General features: G+C 46.0%; 1 protein-coding gene across 1 annotated transcript in view; it reads left to right on the top strand.

Moving 5' to 3' along the window:
- l(1)G0020 (RNA cytidine acetyltransferase l(1)G0020) overlaps positions 1-14,134 on the top strand; it is a 37,365-nt gene that overhangs the window by 23,020 nt on the left and 211 nt on the right. The window contains exons 15-18 of the mRNA XM_089566404.1: positions 171-363; positions 6,634-6,806; positions 12,760-12,984; positions 13,622-13,773. Coding sequence (XP_089422530.1) covers positions 171-363; positions 6,634-6,806; positions 12,760-12,984; positions 13,622-13,773 — 743 coding nt within the window. The remainder of the gene's footprint in view (positions 1-170; positions 364-6,633; positions 6,807-12,759; positions 12,985-13,621; positions 13,774-14,134) is intronic.

Raw genomic sequence — 14,134 nt, 5'->3', positions numbered from 1 at the left:
TTCTTTTGACCAGTCATTTGGCTGCAGGTTTCTTCTGTTTGCTGTAGGCCCTTTGTGAGCTTGTTGAATCTAGTTTCTGGATGTCGCCGTTATCGTGAGTTTCAGAGCGTGACGTTGCCCTTACCAGCTGTTCCTTTTCCTTCCTCCCGTCAACCCTCTTTGGTGGCCAGAATGACCTGACAGGGGAGCACTCGTGCATCATGCTCAGGTGTCTCCAGGAAGGTGCTCAGTGGCTGCCTGAACTTTGGAAGGACTTCAAGCGCCGCTTCCTGTTCCTGCTTGGCTACCAGTTCCGGGAACTGGCCCCAGCCACTGCTCTGAGTGTACTGCGGAATCCTATAGATGACAGCATTCAGCCCAATGGTAGGCCTTCTTATTTACACCATGTTCTGTCGTTTTCCTGAGACTATTTAAGTAGGCATCGGAAGTGCAAAACTTTACTCATTGCATTTACCGTATTTACTCGCATAATGATCGCACTTTAAAAAAAAAAATTGACGCAAATTTAGGGGTGCGATCATTACACGGGGTAAATTTTGACAAAAATTTTTTAGCTCCGAAAACGCAAACAAGTCGCAGGCAGACAACCCTTATCAAACGGGCACGCTACCCGCGATTACGCCGCTAAACGCGGTTATCGCAAACCGATCGCGGCGTTATCGCGAACCGATCTCGGCTTATGTCGTTAACCGAGAAGGTAGAGTGCGAAAAGCGCAAGAGCTGGCCCACTTCAGGAACGTACTTTCTTCGCACTAAATCACGTTCCAAGAGCAACACATCAAAATAGGCAGTGTGTGTAGTGCTGCGCGACGACGCTTTTATGCGGCCTTCAATCTCGTCCGATAGCGCGGCAACAGCGCACAACAGCAACGTCCCACGGCGTTCAAGCTACGCATTTTACCGCCGATACGCCAAAAAACGTGCGTTCCTTGCCGCATCGTTGATGTATACTTAGGTGACACGTTCGCAACGCTCGGAGCACTGGATTCCGCGCGCTTACCGCAATGGTGCCGCCCGCGAGCGCGGCGGACGACGGCGCTCTGTACTCCCTAGTCGTGCTAGGCCTAACTTGTTTCGTATCGAAGCCACAGTGGACGGCGCTTTTGAATTGACCAACGCTATAATGAATGTTCTACTTATGGCGCTGCCTTACTCATAACCTCATTGTTTCATATTAAAAGAAATATATACGATCGATTTCAGCGACGCCTTCGCAGCGGAGCTGGTCAAGTAGATCGGGTCACTCGCGCGGCAATGGCGGCAGCTGCTATGCGGCTGCGAACGTAAAACTAGCTTATACAGTCGACGACTGATTTTTCGGACGCCTAATTTTTCGGACATGCTTGATTTTTCGGACTTTTTCCCGGCACCTGGACATACTTCATAAAGTCAATGTATTACGGGGCTCAAAATTTCGGACACTCTAGGGAGGGCTGTTCGATTTTTCGGACTTTCCGAGCGTCAGCCCGGCCAACTGCCGCGCAATTCGAGCTGTATCGCCGCCATCTTGTTTGTTTACATTTTCCTCCTGTAGCCTCGAAACCGGTGGCGGTCTTGCATGGCTGTTCCTCAGCTAACCGGATGCTGGATTGAGGCTATAATATGCTCGCAACTTCCGCTTCCCCAACGTCACTGCCGTAACGCCGTGCTATTTTTTTTTTTCTTCTTCCTTCGACTGCCTGTTTGTGTTAGACGTGCGTTGACGAGCTCCGCGAGTAGGCCTAGCCGTGGTCGTGCTGCGGAGACGCGAAAACCACGTTCTATCGCTACTGTGGCTCGCATTTGATTAAGTCGGCTTCGGTTCTTCAAGACGCTGTTTCCGGAACTTTTATTTTTTGCGTGCAACGTGGCAGCGAGGAGGCACTCAACGAAGTTGGTGTGACAACTTCCCGACGACGACTGCTCAGCCAAGCGTGCCGATTCGCAATGGAGAACAAATCGATGTCGTCGGCCTCGAGAGTTCCGATGAAGCGAGGCAAGTACGCCACAATGTCGATGGCGAAGAAAGCGGCAATCATCAAGCTCGTCGAAGGTGGCCGATCACAGGCAGACGTCGCGAAAGAGTTTAAAATTTCCAAACAGACTCTTTCGGACTACATGAAAAACAAGCAGAAGATTTTGGAGGCGGCGGAAAAGTCTACTGGCTGTCGTCAGAAAAATGTGAGCCAAGGAACCTATCCAAAGCTCGAGGAGGCCCTTCTTGTATGGCTGAAGTCAACAGTGGCCAGCAAGGTTCCCGTCTCCGGTCCCCTCCTCAAGCAGAAAGCCGAGACGATGGCGCTTCAAATGAACATTGAAGGGTTTAAGGTCAGCGATGGCTGGCTAAGGAATTTCAAAAAGCGTGCTGATCTCAGTTTTAAGAAACTGTGCGGCGAGAGTGCAGCCGTTGACCTGAGTGTCGTTGCGGACTACCGCTGTGAAAAGCTGCAGTCGCTCTTACGGGAGTACTCGCCGGACGACGTTTTCAATTGCGACGAGACCGGACTTTTTTTTAAGCTTATGCCAGAGAAGACTCTCGCCTTTGCTGGTGACCCTTGCCATGGTGGGAAACACAGTAAGGAGCGAGTGACTGTTTTGGTCGGCAGCAATATGTCGGGGACAGAAAAACTGCCGATGCTCGTCATCGGCAAGGCAAAATCTCCGAGATGCTTCAAAGGCGTAAAGTCCCTGCCTGTCTTGTACGAGGCGAACAAGAAGGCATGGATTACACAGCAGTTTTTTGAAAGCTATGTGAGGAAACTAGATCGCAAATTTGATCTAGAAGGCCGCAAAGTTTTGTTGTTCGTCGACAACTGCGCTGCACATGGGCACATAAACAACCTGAAGTCTGTGCGAGTCGAGTTCTTGCCACCGAACACGACAAGCATCCTACAGCCGATGGACCAAGGCGTGATACGCAACCTGAAAGTGAACTATCGGTCACGCTTGCTTTCGCGCGTGGTGTTGTGCCTCGACAGTGGAAAAGCGTACTGTGTCGATTTGCTTGGAGCAATTAGCATGCTCGCCAATGCGTGGAAGTCAGTGGCACCCACAACGCTGCGCAACTGCTTCCGCCACGCGGGATTTGTCTTGAATGGCGAATCGGCCGTCTTGGACGAGGATAGTGTCGTCGAGCAGCTGTCTGGCAGTGAGTACCTCATCGACGACCTTCGCACTGCAGGCGTCGAAATTCCCTCGGCCGTCTCATTTTCGGAGTTTACAGACGTGGACAGGGAGTTGGAACTGTGTGCCGGGCTAACGGATGAAGAAATCATTCGCCAGGTACTTGCCGAGTCCGAGAGCGACGACGATGACGACTCGCCTGCAGCCGCGCAGCCGACGCAAGTTGAATTGATGCAAGCGGTCGCAACTCTTTCGTCGGCTTACGGCGACACGACGACTCTCGCCGAAATTCAGGCGGACCTGCTGGCACGCAAGCGAAGCATGGTTCAGAAGACCATCAATGACTTTTTCCGGCCTCTAACTCTATAATAACCAATAATTTTCGTTTTTTTGGGGCACATTTGTTTTTTCGGACTGCCTGATTTTTCGGACTTTTTCGCGGTCCCTTGAGGGTCCGAAAAATCGGTCGTCGACTGTATCGTAGTTATTACTCCTACCAGCAACTCGGTAGAGGCCTGCGATCCTCAAAGAGGATTCATTTTTGACGTTCCCGTATCCCAGGGCTTATTATTTACGAGAACAATAAAGTTTAGCCGGATCACCGCTTCACTTCGTTCGTTGCACCGCAACCCAGAACGGTGGCAAGACTTGCGACAACGGCGAACCGTGATTCGAGATAATCGCAGTTAAGTTTGGTATCCGCGGTTAAGCATAACCGCATTTAGACTGCCCGTGGGACCGCAGGTCAACCAACAAGCGGCTGCCGCTGCAATGCTGACAGAGCAAGATGGTGATCTGCACGTGCCATCTGTCAGACAGATAAGCAAGTATGATCATCGTCGGCTAGACTTGATATCGTCGACAAATTGCCGCGGCAAGTTCGGGGTGCGATCATTACGCGGGGACTAAAAGAGACGGAATTTTGCCTACAAAATTCGGGGGTGCGATCATTATGCGAGTAAATACGTATATTCACATGTATAGTGAAACACGACCCGCTTGTCAGACTGTCTTGGGGTCAGCTACACAGCGGCTTGTATTTTTATCAACTTTTTTCTTTTATCTGTTCTCTTACTCTTGCAAGTTAAAATGATAGACTGTACATCTGGAAAACCTGACAATTTCCTTTGCCTTTATCCAGGATTATCCAAGGTGAGGCTTTTTTGAGCCATGTTACATAATAGACTCAACTGTACGGCATGCACTGACAATGCTTGCCTTGACAGTGCCAGTGTGTGAACTTTGATGCTTTCTCTGCTGTTATCATTTGGGAGGTGCTCAGAGGTGTGTGAACAGCACAGGTGCTGTCACCTCTCTGTCACATCAGTTGCCAGTCGTGCAGTGTACAACCAGCACAGTGCTGACGTGAATCAGCAGAGGTGCGCAGCCGAAGGTAAACTCCATGAGAAAACAGAGCTGCATAAATTCTGCAGACAAATTTTGTTCATTTTGGATGGTACGAATTTCGGATGACACGAGTATTTTGTGACCCCTTGAGATTGTACTGTAGTGTTCTTTATGTATATGTATGTATGTATGTATGTATGTATGTATGTATGTATGTATGTATGTATGTATGTATGTATGTATGTATGTATGTATGTATGTATGTATGTATGTATGTATGTATGTATGTATGTATGTATGTATGTATGTATGTATGTATGTATGTATGTATGTATGTATGTATGTATGTATGTATGTATGTATGTATGTATGTATGTATGTATGTATGTATGTATGTATGTATGTATGTATGTATGTATGTATGTATGTATGTATGTATGTATGTATGTATGTATGTATGTATGTATGTATGTATGTATGTATGTATGTATGTATGTATGTATGTATGTATGTATGTATGTATGTATGTATGTATGTATGTATGTATGTATGTATGTATGTATGTATGTATGTATGTATGTATGTATGTATGTATGTATATATATTACACTGGAGCGCATTCATCAGTCATGCCAGTTATCGCCTGAGCAGCACACGCCGATCACCGATTTCTCAGGTGCCTGATTAAACATCATAAGCTGGAAAAGCTCCTGCACCTACTTTTTCAAATCTGCGTGCCTGTATAGCTTCCGGCCAAGAGGAGATATATAGGTAATTGCACTGCTGTACAGGAGCTTCCCAAAAAGTCCCTTCTCTTGCAGTATGACAGTGCCAATTTCACCAAGTGCCCAAAGCTTTATTTGGCTCCAAATTTAACTCTAGCTAATCCTAAAGCTTGGGACAAGGTGAACCGTTTTCTGGAGTCGAAAACCATGTGCCGGCGTGCTGCTGCAGCTGCGTGCAGCGTCGGTGTCACCTTCCATGATATGTGTCACTGGTTAGCGCTTAGCAAACATGGCACCTTGACAAAACCTAAGAACTGTAGACACCAAAATAACCATGTTGATGGGTACAGATTTCACATCTGGCTGATACTTGTCCCATAAATAAAAGCAGCCTTTCATCGTATAACACTTTAGGCCTGAATGCACGGTACCGACTGCCCCTTCTTGCATTGTTCCTTAACCGAAGCAGAAACGATCAGCGCTGCGAAAATATCCCAACCGGCATCATAACTTGGCTAGGGGAATGGTGACTTGTGGATTCCGCTGAGACAGTGCAAAAGTTTTGCTTTTGATGAGAGCTCCTGCAGGGGTGGCATACACTGCGAACTTCGCAGAGTGCCAAGATGCTATGCGCCCTTGGCAGGAGTGCCGGTGGCAGTGGCTTGCTTGGTGCACTGCTGCGCGCCTTTCTGAGCCAGTGTATGCTTAGAAAGTCGACGAGCGCTTAAGCATCGGAGAAGAGTGTAGCAGTTTAGACTAGAACGGGATTAAACATCCTCTGCACTAAAATTCTTTGGAGGAAACTGGACCTTCAGACCCCCACGCAATACGGCGTGTTCTACATAAATGCGAAAATGTCCAACCCCTCTCACACCACAGCTGATGCTGAAACATTCGCATTTCACACTCGTAGGCATCTTTTTTTAGCCTCGTGTAAAAAAACACGCACCTGACCTTCAGGGACAGTGTTAAGCATGTTTGCTTTATCTCCCTGTAATTGGCCGGAGCTGCCGACTGTCACAAAATCGTCGGGTCGTGCCGTGATACAGCAAATGCTTTTAGAACTTAATGATGCTAAACAACGGCAGCATGAACGCGGCTGACCGTATGGTTTTGTGAACGGCGAATGCAGGTGGGTGTATGCTATGAAAATTTGACTTTCACGAACAAATGTATCAAAACTTTTTCCCCCGTGTAATAAAGCCTCCCTTCAAATTGATGTCAACTTTTCTTAAAAAAAAAAATAAAAAAGTGGGTTCATTGTGTAAGTAAATTCGGTATATTATGACCAGTCCACTTACTGCCTCATCTGGATATAGCAACCAAATAGAGCATGGTAGTCATTTTTGTTATTAGAGTGCTCTACTGTACCTCTTGCGACATAAGAGAGAGGTATGGACTGTCTTTGAAGTTTTTTTTTTGTTTGTTTGACCAACACTGTCTTACCTTTCTCTTGTAGTGCTCACCCTGGAGGAAGTGGAGCGCCTGTTTTCCGTCTATGACATCAAACGACTGGAGCTGTATGCCCAAAACTTGGTTGACCACCACCTCATCACTGACCTGCTGCCATCACTGGCCCAACAGTACTTCCTCAAGAACCTCGGAGACATGCACCTTTCGGCCGTGCAGTCCGTGAGCTCACATTCTCACTTCTTCCTTTGTCAGTGAGCTTTTCATATACAGCTAAAATAAATTGCACATCAAGCCTTAGAAATGTGCAGAGGCCGCAGGATGTCCTTGTTTTTTATTCGTTATAAATGTTTTTGCTCTAGCTTTGGGTGTTTGGAGAAACTGTAGTACGACATTTTGATTTTAAGGGGGGACATGGGTCTTAGAGCATTTTTTTTATTTACAGACCAAATGCAATGAAACTGCACAGACTTATTCAGTTTTTTCTGCTGATATCAAATATGCAATTTGTTTAGTTCTAGGTCAATTAGTTCCTGAGATATTAATATATATCATGCCGTTGTCTGCTGAAACAATAGAAAAGAAATGGGCCACCAGAAATTTAATTTTTATGTGTGAGTAGATACTACAATGTGTGAGGAATGCAACGCTGGAAGCAGTTTTCAGTTTTTTGTCCGTATGGACAAATGGGCTTAAGGGGGGACACTGGTCTTGAAGAAAAAATTTTTATTAATGAAGTCACAGTTACGAAATCTTCAGGGAATATGTATTTTTGTGTGCTGATTCTAAATATGTCATTTAATTTCATGTAACACAATTCCTTGAGCACTTATGCACTTTTTATGCTAGTATTTTGCGGAGAGTTTGCTGCGGGAAACTCGCTGAAAGGTATGCCACTGGGTTCTCTTGACACCAAGGAATACAATAAGGGTGAAATTGTCTTCCTGCCTATCATAGAACTTATGTTATAGAGTTTTGAAGTTGTCGCTTCAGAAATGAGAAGGAAAGTGTGTATTCCTGTTCCTGAAGTGGCAGCTTCAGTACCCTATTAGTCGAGTTCTATGAGAGCCAGGATGATAATTTTACCCTTATTGTATTCCTTGGTGTCAAGAGAACCCAATGGCACACATTTCAGCGAGTTTCCTGCAGCAAATTTTCTTCAAAACTCTCCGCAAAATACTTGCATAAAATCTGCATAAGTGCTCAAGAAATTGTTTTACATGAAATAAGGAAACTGATAGCCGCTGCACCACAGAACATCACGCACTTCGTCATTCACTGCGGGACTAATGACCTGAAACACAGCAGTGCGGAACAGACCATTGAGGCCATGAATACACTGGTACACGAGGTCCATGCCAACAGACCAAACACGAAACTGCACTTGACAACCGTGCTTCCTAGGGTAGTCAACTTGCACCACAGACACATGCCACAATTCCGCCAACTCGCAGCTCACGCACAGGACTCGTTTAAGCTCAACAATTTTTTGCTGGACATGGAACATTACCAAAAAGACGTTGAAATCATCCACCACGCTCAGATCCATCATGACCCCGAGGCACTCCTGGCCAGAGATGGACTTCACCCTAATTTTTTTGGCGTCCAAGTAATGGCAGACAACATAAAGTACCGGCTGAGAAACACATTTAGGCGGACGCTACAGCCCACTCATGCTCCCTCTCCCACTCTGGCCAACACTCAACAACAGCCCACCCACAAAAGCGACAACACCCCTGAACGAACACAGCCTGCCCCCGCTAGGACCCAGGACACCTCCACACAGTTCACTCCAGAGACTCGCGACGCTGGCACACAGACTGTAACCGTGGATCCCACACCAGCGGAACAGCACGTAGGAATCACACCGCAAGTAGCCACTAAACAACAAAGCGACCACTTCACACAGACACCTAAGCGATTAGTGACGCACACTAGCACCCAGATTGTCACCGACGTGGACCTCGACACCGATACCACCCCCAAACAGAAGTCCCCTAAACACACAACACCCGTCAAGAGGTCCACTCGGCACAAGCGCAGATGACTCACATCTGGCAGCACCAGTCGCCCCGAACCCAAAAGACGAATTTTCCTGGTCGCCAGAAAACTAGCCACTAAACAAACTAACTACCGATTCCACCTACACACTTACAAATCCTACTCGCAGCACAGGACAATACCCAAAGGACTTCGAGTTAGTGCGCTCAGGCCTGAACTCCTCGCTCGATGGGAAAAGGTTTCAAATGACGCATCCCTTTCATTCATAGCTATTTTAAAAGAACATTGTCAAGAGCAGTTAAATTCCCTAGATGATCAACTTAGCAAGATAGAACTAAATTCGGGCGAAAACCAGGCACTAGCAGATTTTGTAGCCAGAAAGGAACGCAAGCTGCACGATAAACAACAGCATAAACAAATTAGAGATAAATTTCCGCTAGATACGAATACATCTGGACAGTTTAACAACCGCCCTCCAATTTCGATACAGACAAAAGATACGCATTTTCCGCCGCAGGACACTGACAGCAACATTGTCGATATTTCCAAATCCCTAAGTGATAGCGACAAACGGATTCTGAAGCATGGCCTTACATTTTGTCCAACTAACAATAATTTTAACGAGTATGAACTTCACAGAGACCTCACAGAATTTGCGCGAAGATTGCGAATTAAGGAATTCTTTGCCGAAAAAGCAAACACCCCAATTACTAACCTAGCTCTTTCCTGTAACACGTGGTCAACACGTGCTCACCCTACTGCAGTAACCAGTCTTAATCCCATCCCTCTCAAAGCCGAAAGCACGTGGACGCCGGAAGCGCAGCAGAGTCCAGAATTAGACTTGTACATTAAATCTGTCTCGAAAGAAATTATAGACCAAACAAAGCAAGCTCGAAAACGCAGAAACGTTACCCCAACGGAACAGGCTACTCTGAACCACTTAGCTTCTAGAACCGATATAGTCATTAAACCTGCAGACAAAGGAGGTAGCATAGTTATCCTGCCAGCCGAAAAATACAAAAATGAAGCTTTTAGGCAACTTAACAACCCTTGTCATTATAAGAAATTAGATTCAGATCCCACTTCAGAGTTCTGCAAATTGATTCTGAACAAACTGGCAAACTTACTATCAAGAGAACTAATCACGCAGTCCGATTACCACTTCTTAAATCCGCTAAACAAACAGGCAGGACGCTTTTACCTACTTCCCAAAATCCATAAGGTTTCCGCAGAAGACTTGTTTACCGCAGATATCCCCGGCAGACCTATCGTTTCAAACAATAACACGCCCACAGAGAACTTATCAATTTTCCTGAACAACTATCTTGCAGATATTCCCACCCACCTTCCTTCCTTTGTCGAGGATACACCGCACTTTCTCCACATAATAGAGTCTCTGAATGACGCTTCCATTATCCCAGCAGATAGCATACTTGTCACACTTGACGTCACCGCTTTGTACACAAATATTCCCATTAATGAAGGTATCGACGCACTCTTAAAAATTCTAACTCAAAGTCCTCACCCGCACGAAACTGAAGTGTACCTCACGCTACTTGAATTGGTACTAACACTCAACTACTTTGAATTCAATTCTTCTTACTACCTTCAAGTATTTGGAACAAGCATGGGCACTCCCTTCGCACCCACCTACGTGAACATTTTTATGGGGCTACTAGAATCTAAACTTCTAAATTCATTTCTAAAAAAACCACTCATATACCTGCGGTACATAGACGATATTTTCATGATATGGGAGCATGGGGCTGAGACCCTGAAGGCATTCGTCACACATTTCAATTCATTCCACTCCAGCATTAAATTCACCTTCAACTCCTCGAAAACGCAAGTCAATTTCCTTGACACCACTGTCCATTTAGAAAATAGCAAGCTCAAAACCACACTTTACAGGAAGCCTACTGACCGACAACAATACTTAGATTTCACTAGCCATCATCCAAGACACTGCAAACAAGGTATATTCGTAAGACAGGCAACGAGACTAAGAAGAATATGTAGCGACGACGATGACTACCTGAAACACCTCCACTCGCTAAAAAACACACTAATCACCAGAAACCATCCACAGACAACCCTTAATAATGCGTTCCAACGAGCAACCACTTTGAAACGAGATGTAGTTCTTAAAAAACGAACAAAAGCTAACAGTCAACGACCTCCTGCACTTATAACGAAATACTCAAACGCGCTTCCAAACATAAACAATATCCTGCGGAAATACCACCCCATTTTAACTGGTAACGACCGTCTCAAGAAAATATTTCCAGACGCACCAAGGGTAACATACAGACGCAACACAAACCTGAGGGACATCCTGGTGCATGCTAGGCTCGGTAAGACACCACCACCGACAGTAACTTCATGCTCTCGACCCAGATGCAAGACATGCAAACATTTACAAAGGGACACTACGGTTAAAAGTACGGCAAGCGATTTCAGTTTCGATATAAAGACCAGTTTTGACTGCACACCGTCCAATATTATCTACATGCTCCAGTGCTCCTACTGCCAGAAACAATATATCGGAGAAACCGGACAAACAATGAGTGCCAGATTAAACGGGCACCGGGCTGACACAACACGGAATGAACAGAAAGCAGTGTCGACCCATTTTAATCAACGCCATCACAAATTCGACGAACTCAAATTGTTCATTCTTCAGTCAGGCTTCAAATCGACTAGGGACAGAAAATACAGAGAAGCATTCCTAATCCACAAATTTAAAACACTGCAACCAACAGGGATCAACATGTCCAGAGGAAACCTGGAATCTCTCAGGTACATTCCAGGGTCAGCATAATTTTAAATTAACAAATGTCTTGCACGTGGTCAGACTATTTCCTAGAATCTCACATAAGTATACTGTCGCTCCTTGCACCCTTCCCACGTCATATCTTCCACCCCATTTCCGGCCTTGTCACCCTCTCCCTTTGTTCACCTTTTTTTTTTTTTTTTCTCCTATCCCCTGCTACCAGTTCTCGGAAACCATGACACTCCTGTTACCCCCTCCGCCCCCACTTTTTGGCTTTCTCTGAACACGAGCCATTCCCCCCCCCCCCCCCCCCCCCCTGCCTTGTCCTTCCTTGGAAATGCCCCCCTTCCTTTCTCCTTCCAGTGCCAGCCTTTTTTTTTTTTCCTTGTTCTCATTTCCCTGTACCACGCTGACTAATCCTTTTATCTGAGTTTTGCAGGTTCACCCAGCGCCTCATCCCCTTCCCCCGTCGCAGCCCCGTCAAAGCCTGTTGTTCATTACACACCCCCCGGATATAAGTTGTTCCACTGTTGCAGCCTAACGAGTCATGATTCACCTCCCTCCCCTTCCTGACACGCATCCCCTCCCACACCACTTTCCTTCCCCACCCCCGGGGCCTTCCTCCTCGGAGCGAAGGCCCTATTTAATCCCTGCCGATGATGAACGCTTTGCCCAGACGAAGACAAGTCCCCTTGTCGAAACGTTGGCTCTAGCAACCTGAGGTTTTCCCCTCCCTTGTTCATTTTGTGATCGCCAAGGACCATCTACCGCACCCTCTCTCTACCATACCTAGAATCAGTGCACAAAAATACATGTGCCCTGAAAATTTCATAACTATGACTAAATTAATAAAATTTTCTTTTCAAGACCAGTGTCCCCCCTTAATAGTTAGTTTTCAAGTGAGTTGACCAGACATACAGTGCCAGAAAACATGACACACATGAAACTAACTATTAAGCCCATTTGTCCACACGGACAAAAAACTGAAAACTGCTTCCAGCGTTGCATTCCTCACACATTGTAGTATCTACCCGCACATTAAAATTAAATTTCTGGTGGCCCATTTCTTTTCTATTGTTTCAGCAGACAATGGCATGATATATATAATATCTAAGGAACTAATTGGCCTAGAAATAAACAAATTGCATATTTGAAATCAGCAGAAAAATCTGAATAAGTGTGCAGTTTCATTGCATTTGGTCTGTAAATAAAAAAAATGATCTAAGACCCATGTCCCCCCTTAATCGACGATTGTGGTGCTCATAACATGACAGAAGGTCGCAGGTTTAAAAAAAACTGCACAGTGAAAGCAGCTTTAAGAACTTTTTTCACAAACCCGGCGGCCACATCTTACGCCATGTGCTTACAAACACCGTGCGTACGTGTTTGTCAACTTTGCAGGCCATCCTGCTGAGCCTGGGCCTCCAGCACAGCACTGCGGATGCCCTGTCCAAGGTGCTGGACTTGCCATGCACCCAGCTGCTGGGCCTGTTCAACAGGGTGGTGCGGAAGTGCTCCCAGTTTCTACGTGGGGTGCTTGAGAAGACACTCGATGAGGCGCTGCCACGTTCCACCGGTGCTGCCGCCAAGCTCACCCCTGTGCTGCAGTCGCTCAACGAGGAATTGGTGAGTGCTGCAGTTGCAGGACAAAGGCTCTTCATCTTCAGTGGAGTGCTGGTAGTCAACTGTGCAGATGCCGCAATCTCTTTTTCAGCTGATGGGCAGCTTGTATCCACAGCTAGCACTGGGCAAAATCTGTCTCCTTTGTGAATATCAAATAAGAGAAAACAAGAGCTTTTCATGTTTGTAGTAGTGCAGAACAATAGTTGGAGTTGAGTTAAAAGAAACAGTGGGCCATCTCAGCACTCTCTGTTGAAGGCAGTTTTAAGATTCCTTAGTGATGTAGGACATCTCTTGGGTGCTTGTGTGCTCTCACGGCTTTGGTGTGAGCGTTTCTCATTTCCTATCACCTTCACTTGTTGTAGCCGGACAGTTATGTTACTCTAGGCTAACATCTCTAGTTTTAATCAGAGAGTGCTTCCTTTGTCTCCTCACCCATTTTGTTTAATAGCAGATAAAGATCGCTGACCTTGGTCTGAATCCAAGAAAAGTGTGCATGGTGGTTCGCCTACTTGCTGGCTGAATGCGATATTTCTTCTTCTCGAAGGTCATAAAGCACGAAAGTTGTCTATGTTGTTTTTTTATCTTATTGTTTCGGGCGTACTTACAGTTCTGCTTTGCTCTGCCTGCTGTTTTTTCACAGGCTGGTGCAGCCAAAGAGATTGAGGATCGGCAGAAAAAGGAGCTGAAGAAGCTGCAGCAGATGGATCTGAGTCAGTACAGCATCAAGGGTTCTGAGTCTGAGTGGAAGAGTGCATTGGAGCAGCCCGGCAAGCAGCTTGTCAGCATCAAGACGTGCGTGTTCTCTGCCTGCAGACATATTACTTCTTTCTTGGTCCATTTTTTTGGAGGCCATCGAATGATGGTTGCGATTTTGTTTGGTTGGGTATTGACCCTCCTTGTGTGTCTGGGTTGTGTGTCTTGGGGTGCATCCAGGGGCATATTTATGGGAAACTCTTGGAGGGGTGGTCCTGTCTGTACAATGCATTTCTTGGACTTTCTTTGTCGAAAAATTGTCGTTTTTCACGTTTTTCCTCAGAAAATTTCTGAATTAACTTCAGAACCCCTCCACCCTAATTTTTAGGTAAACCAGCCCAAATTCGCCACTGGGTGTGCCAGTTGCAATTTGGTATTTTCCTGTGTCTGACATGTGTTT

The sequence above is a fragment of the Amblyomma mixtum genome, chromosome 1 (genome assembly GCF_055824585.1).
Source record: "Amblyomma mixtum isolate Tamu chromosome 1, ASM5582458v1, whole genome shotgun sequence".
Lineage (NCBI taxonomy): Eukaryota > Metazoa > Arthropoda > Arachnida > Ixodida > Ixodidae > Amblyomma > Amblyomma mixtum.
The sequence above is the reverse complement of the archived record's forward strand: the minus strand, read 5'-3'. Positions and strand labels throughout refer to the sequence as shown.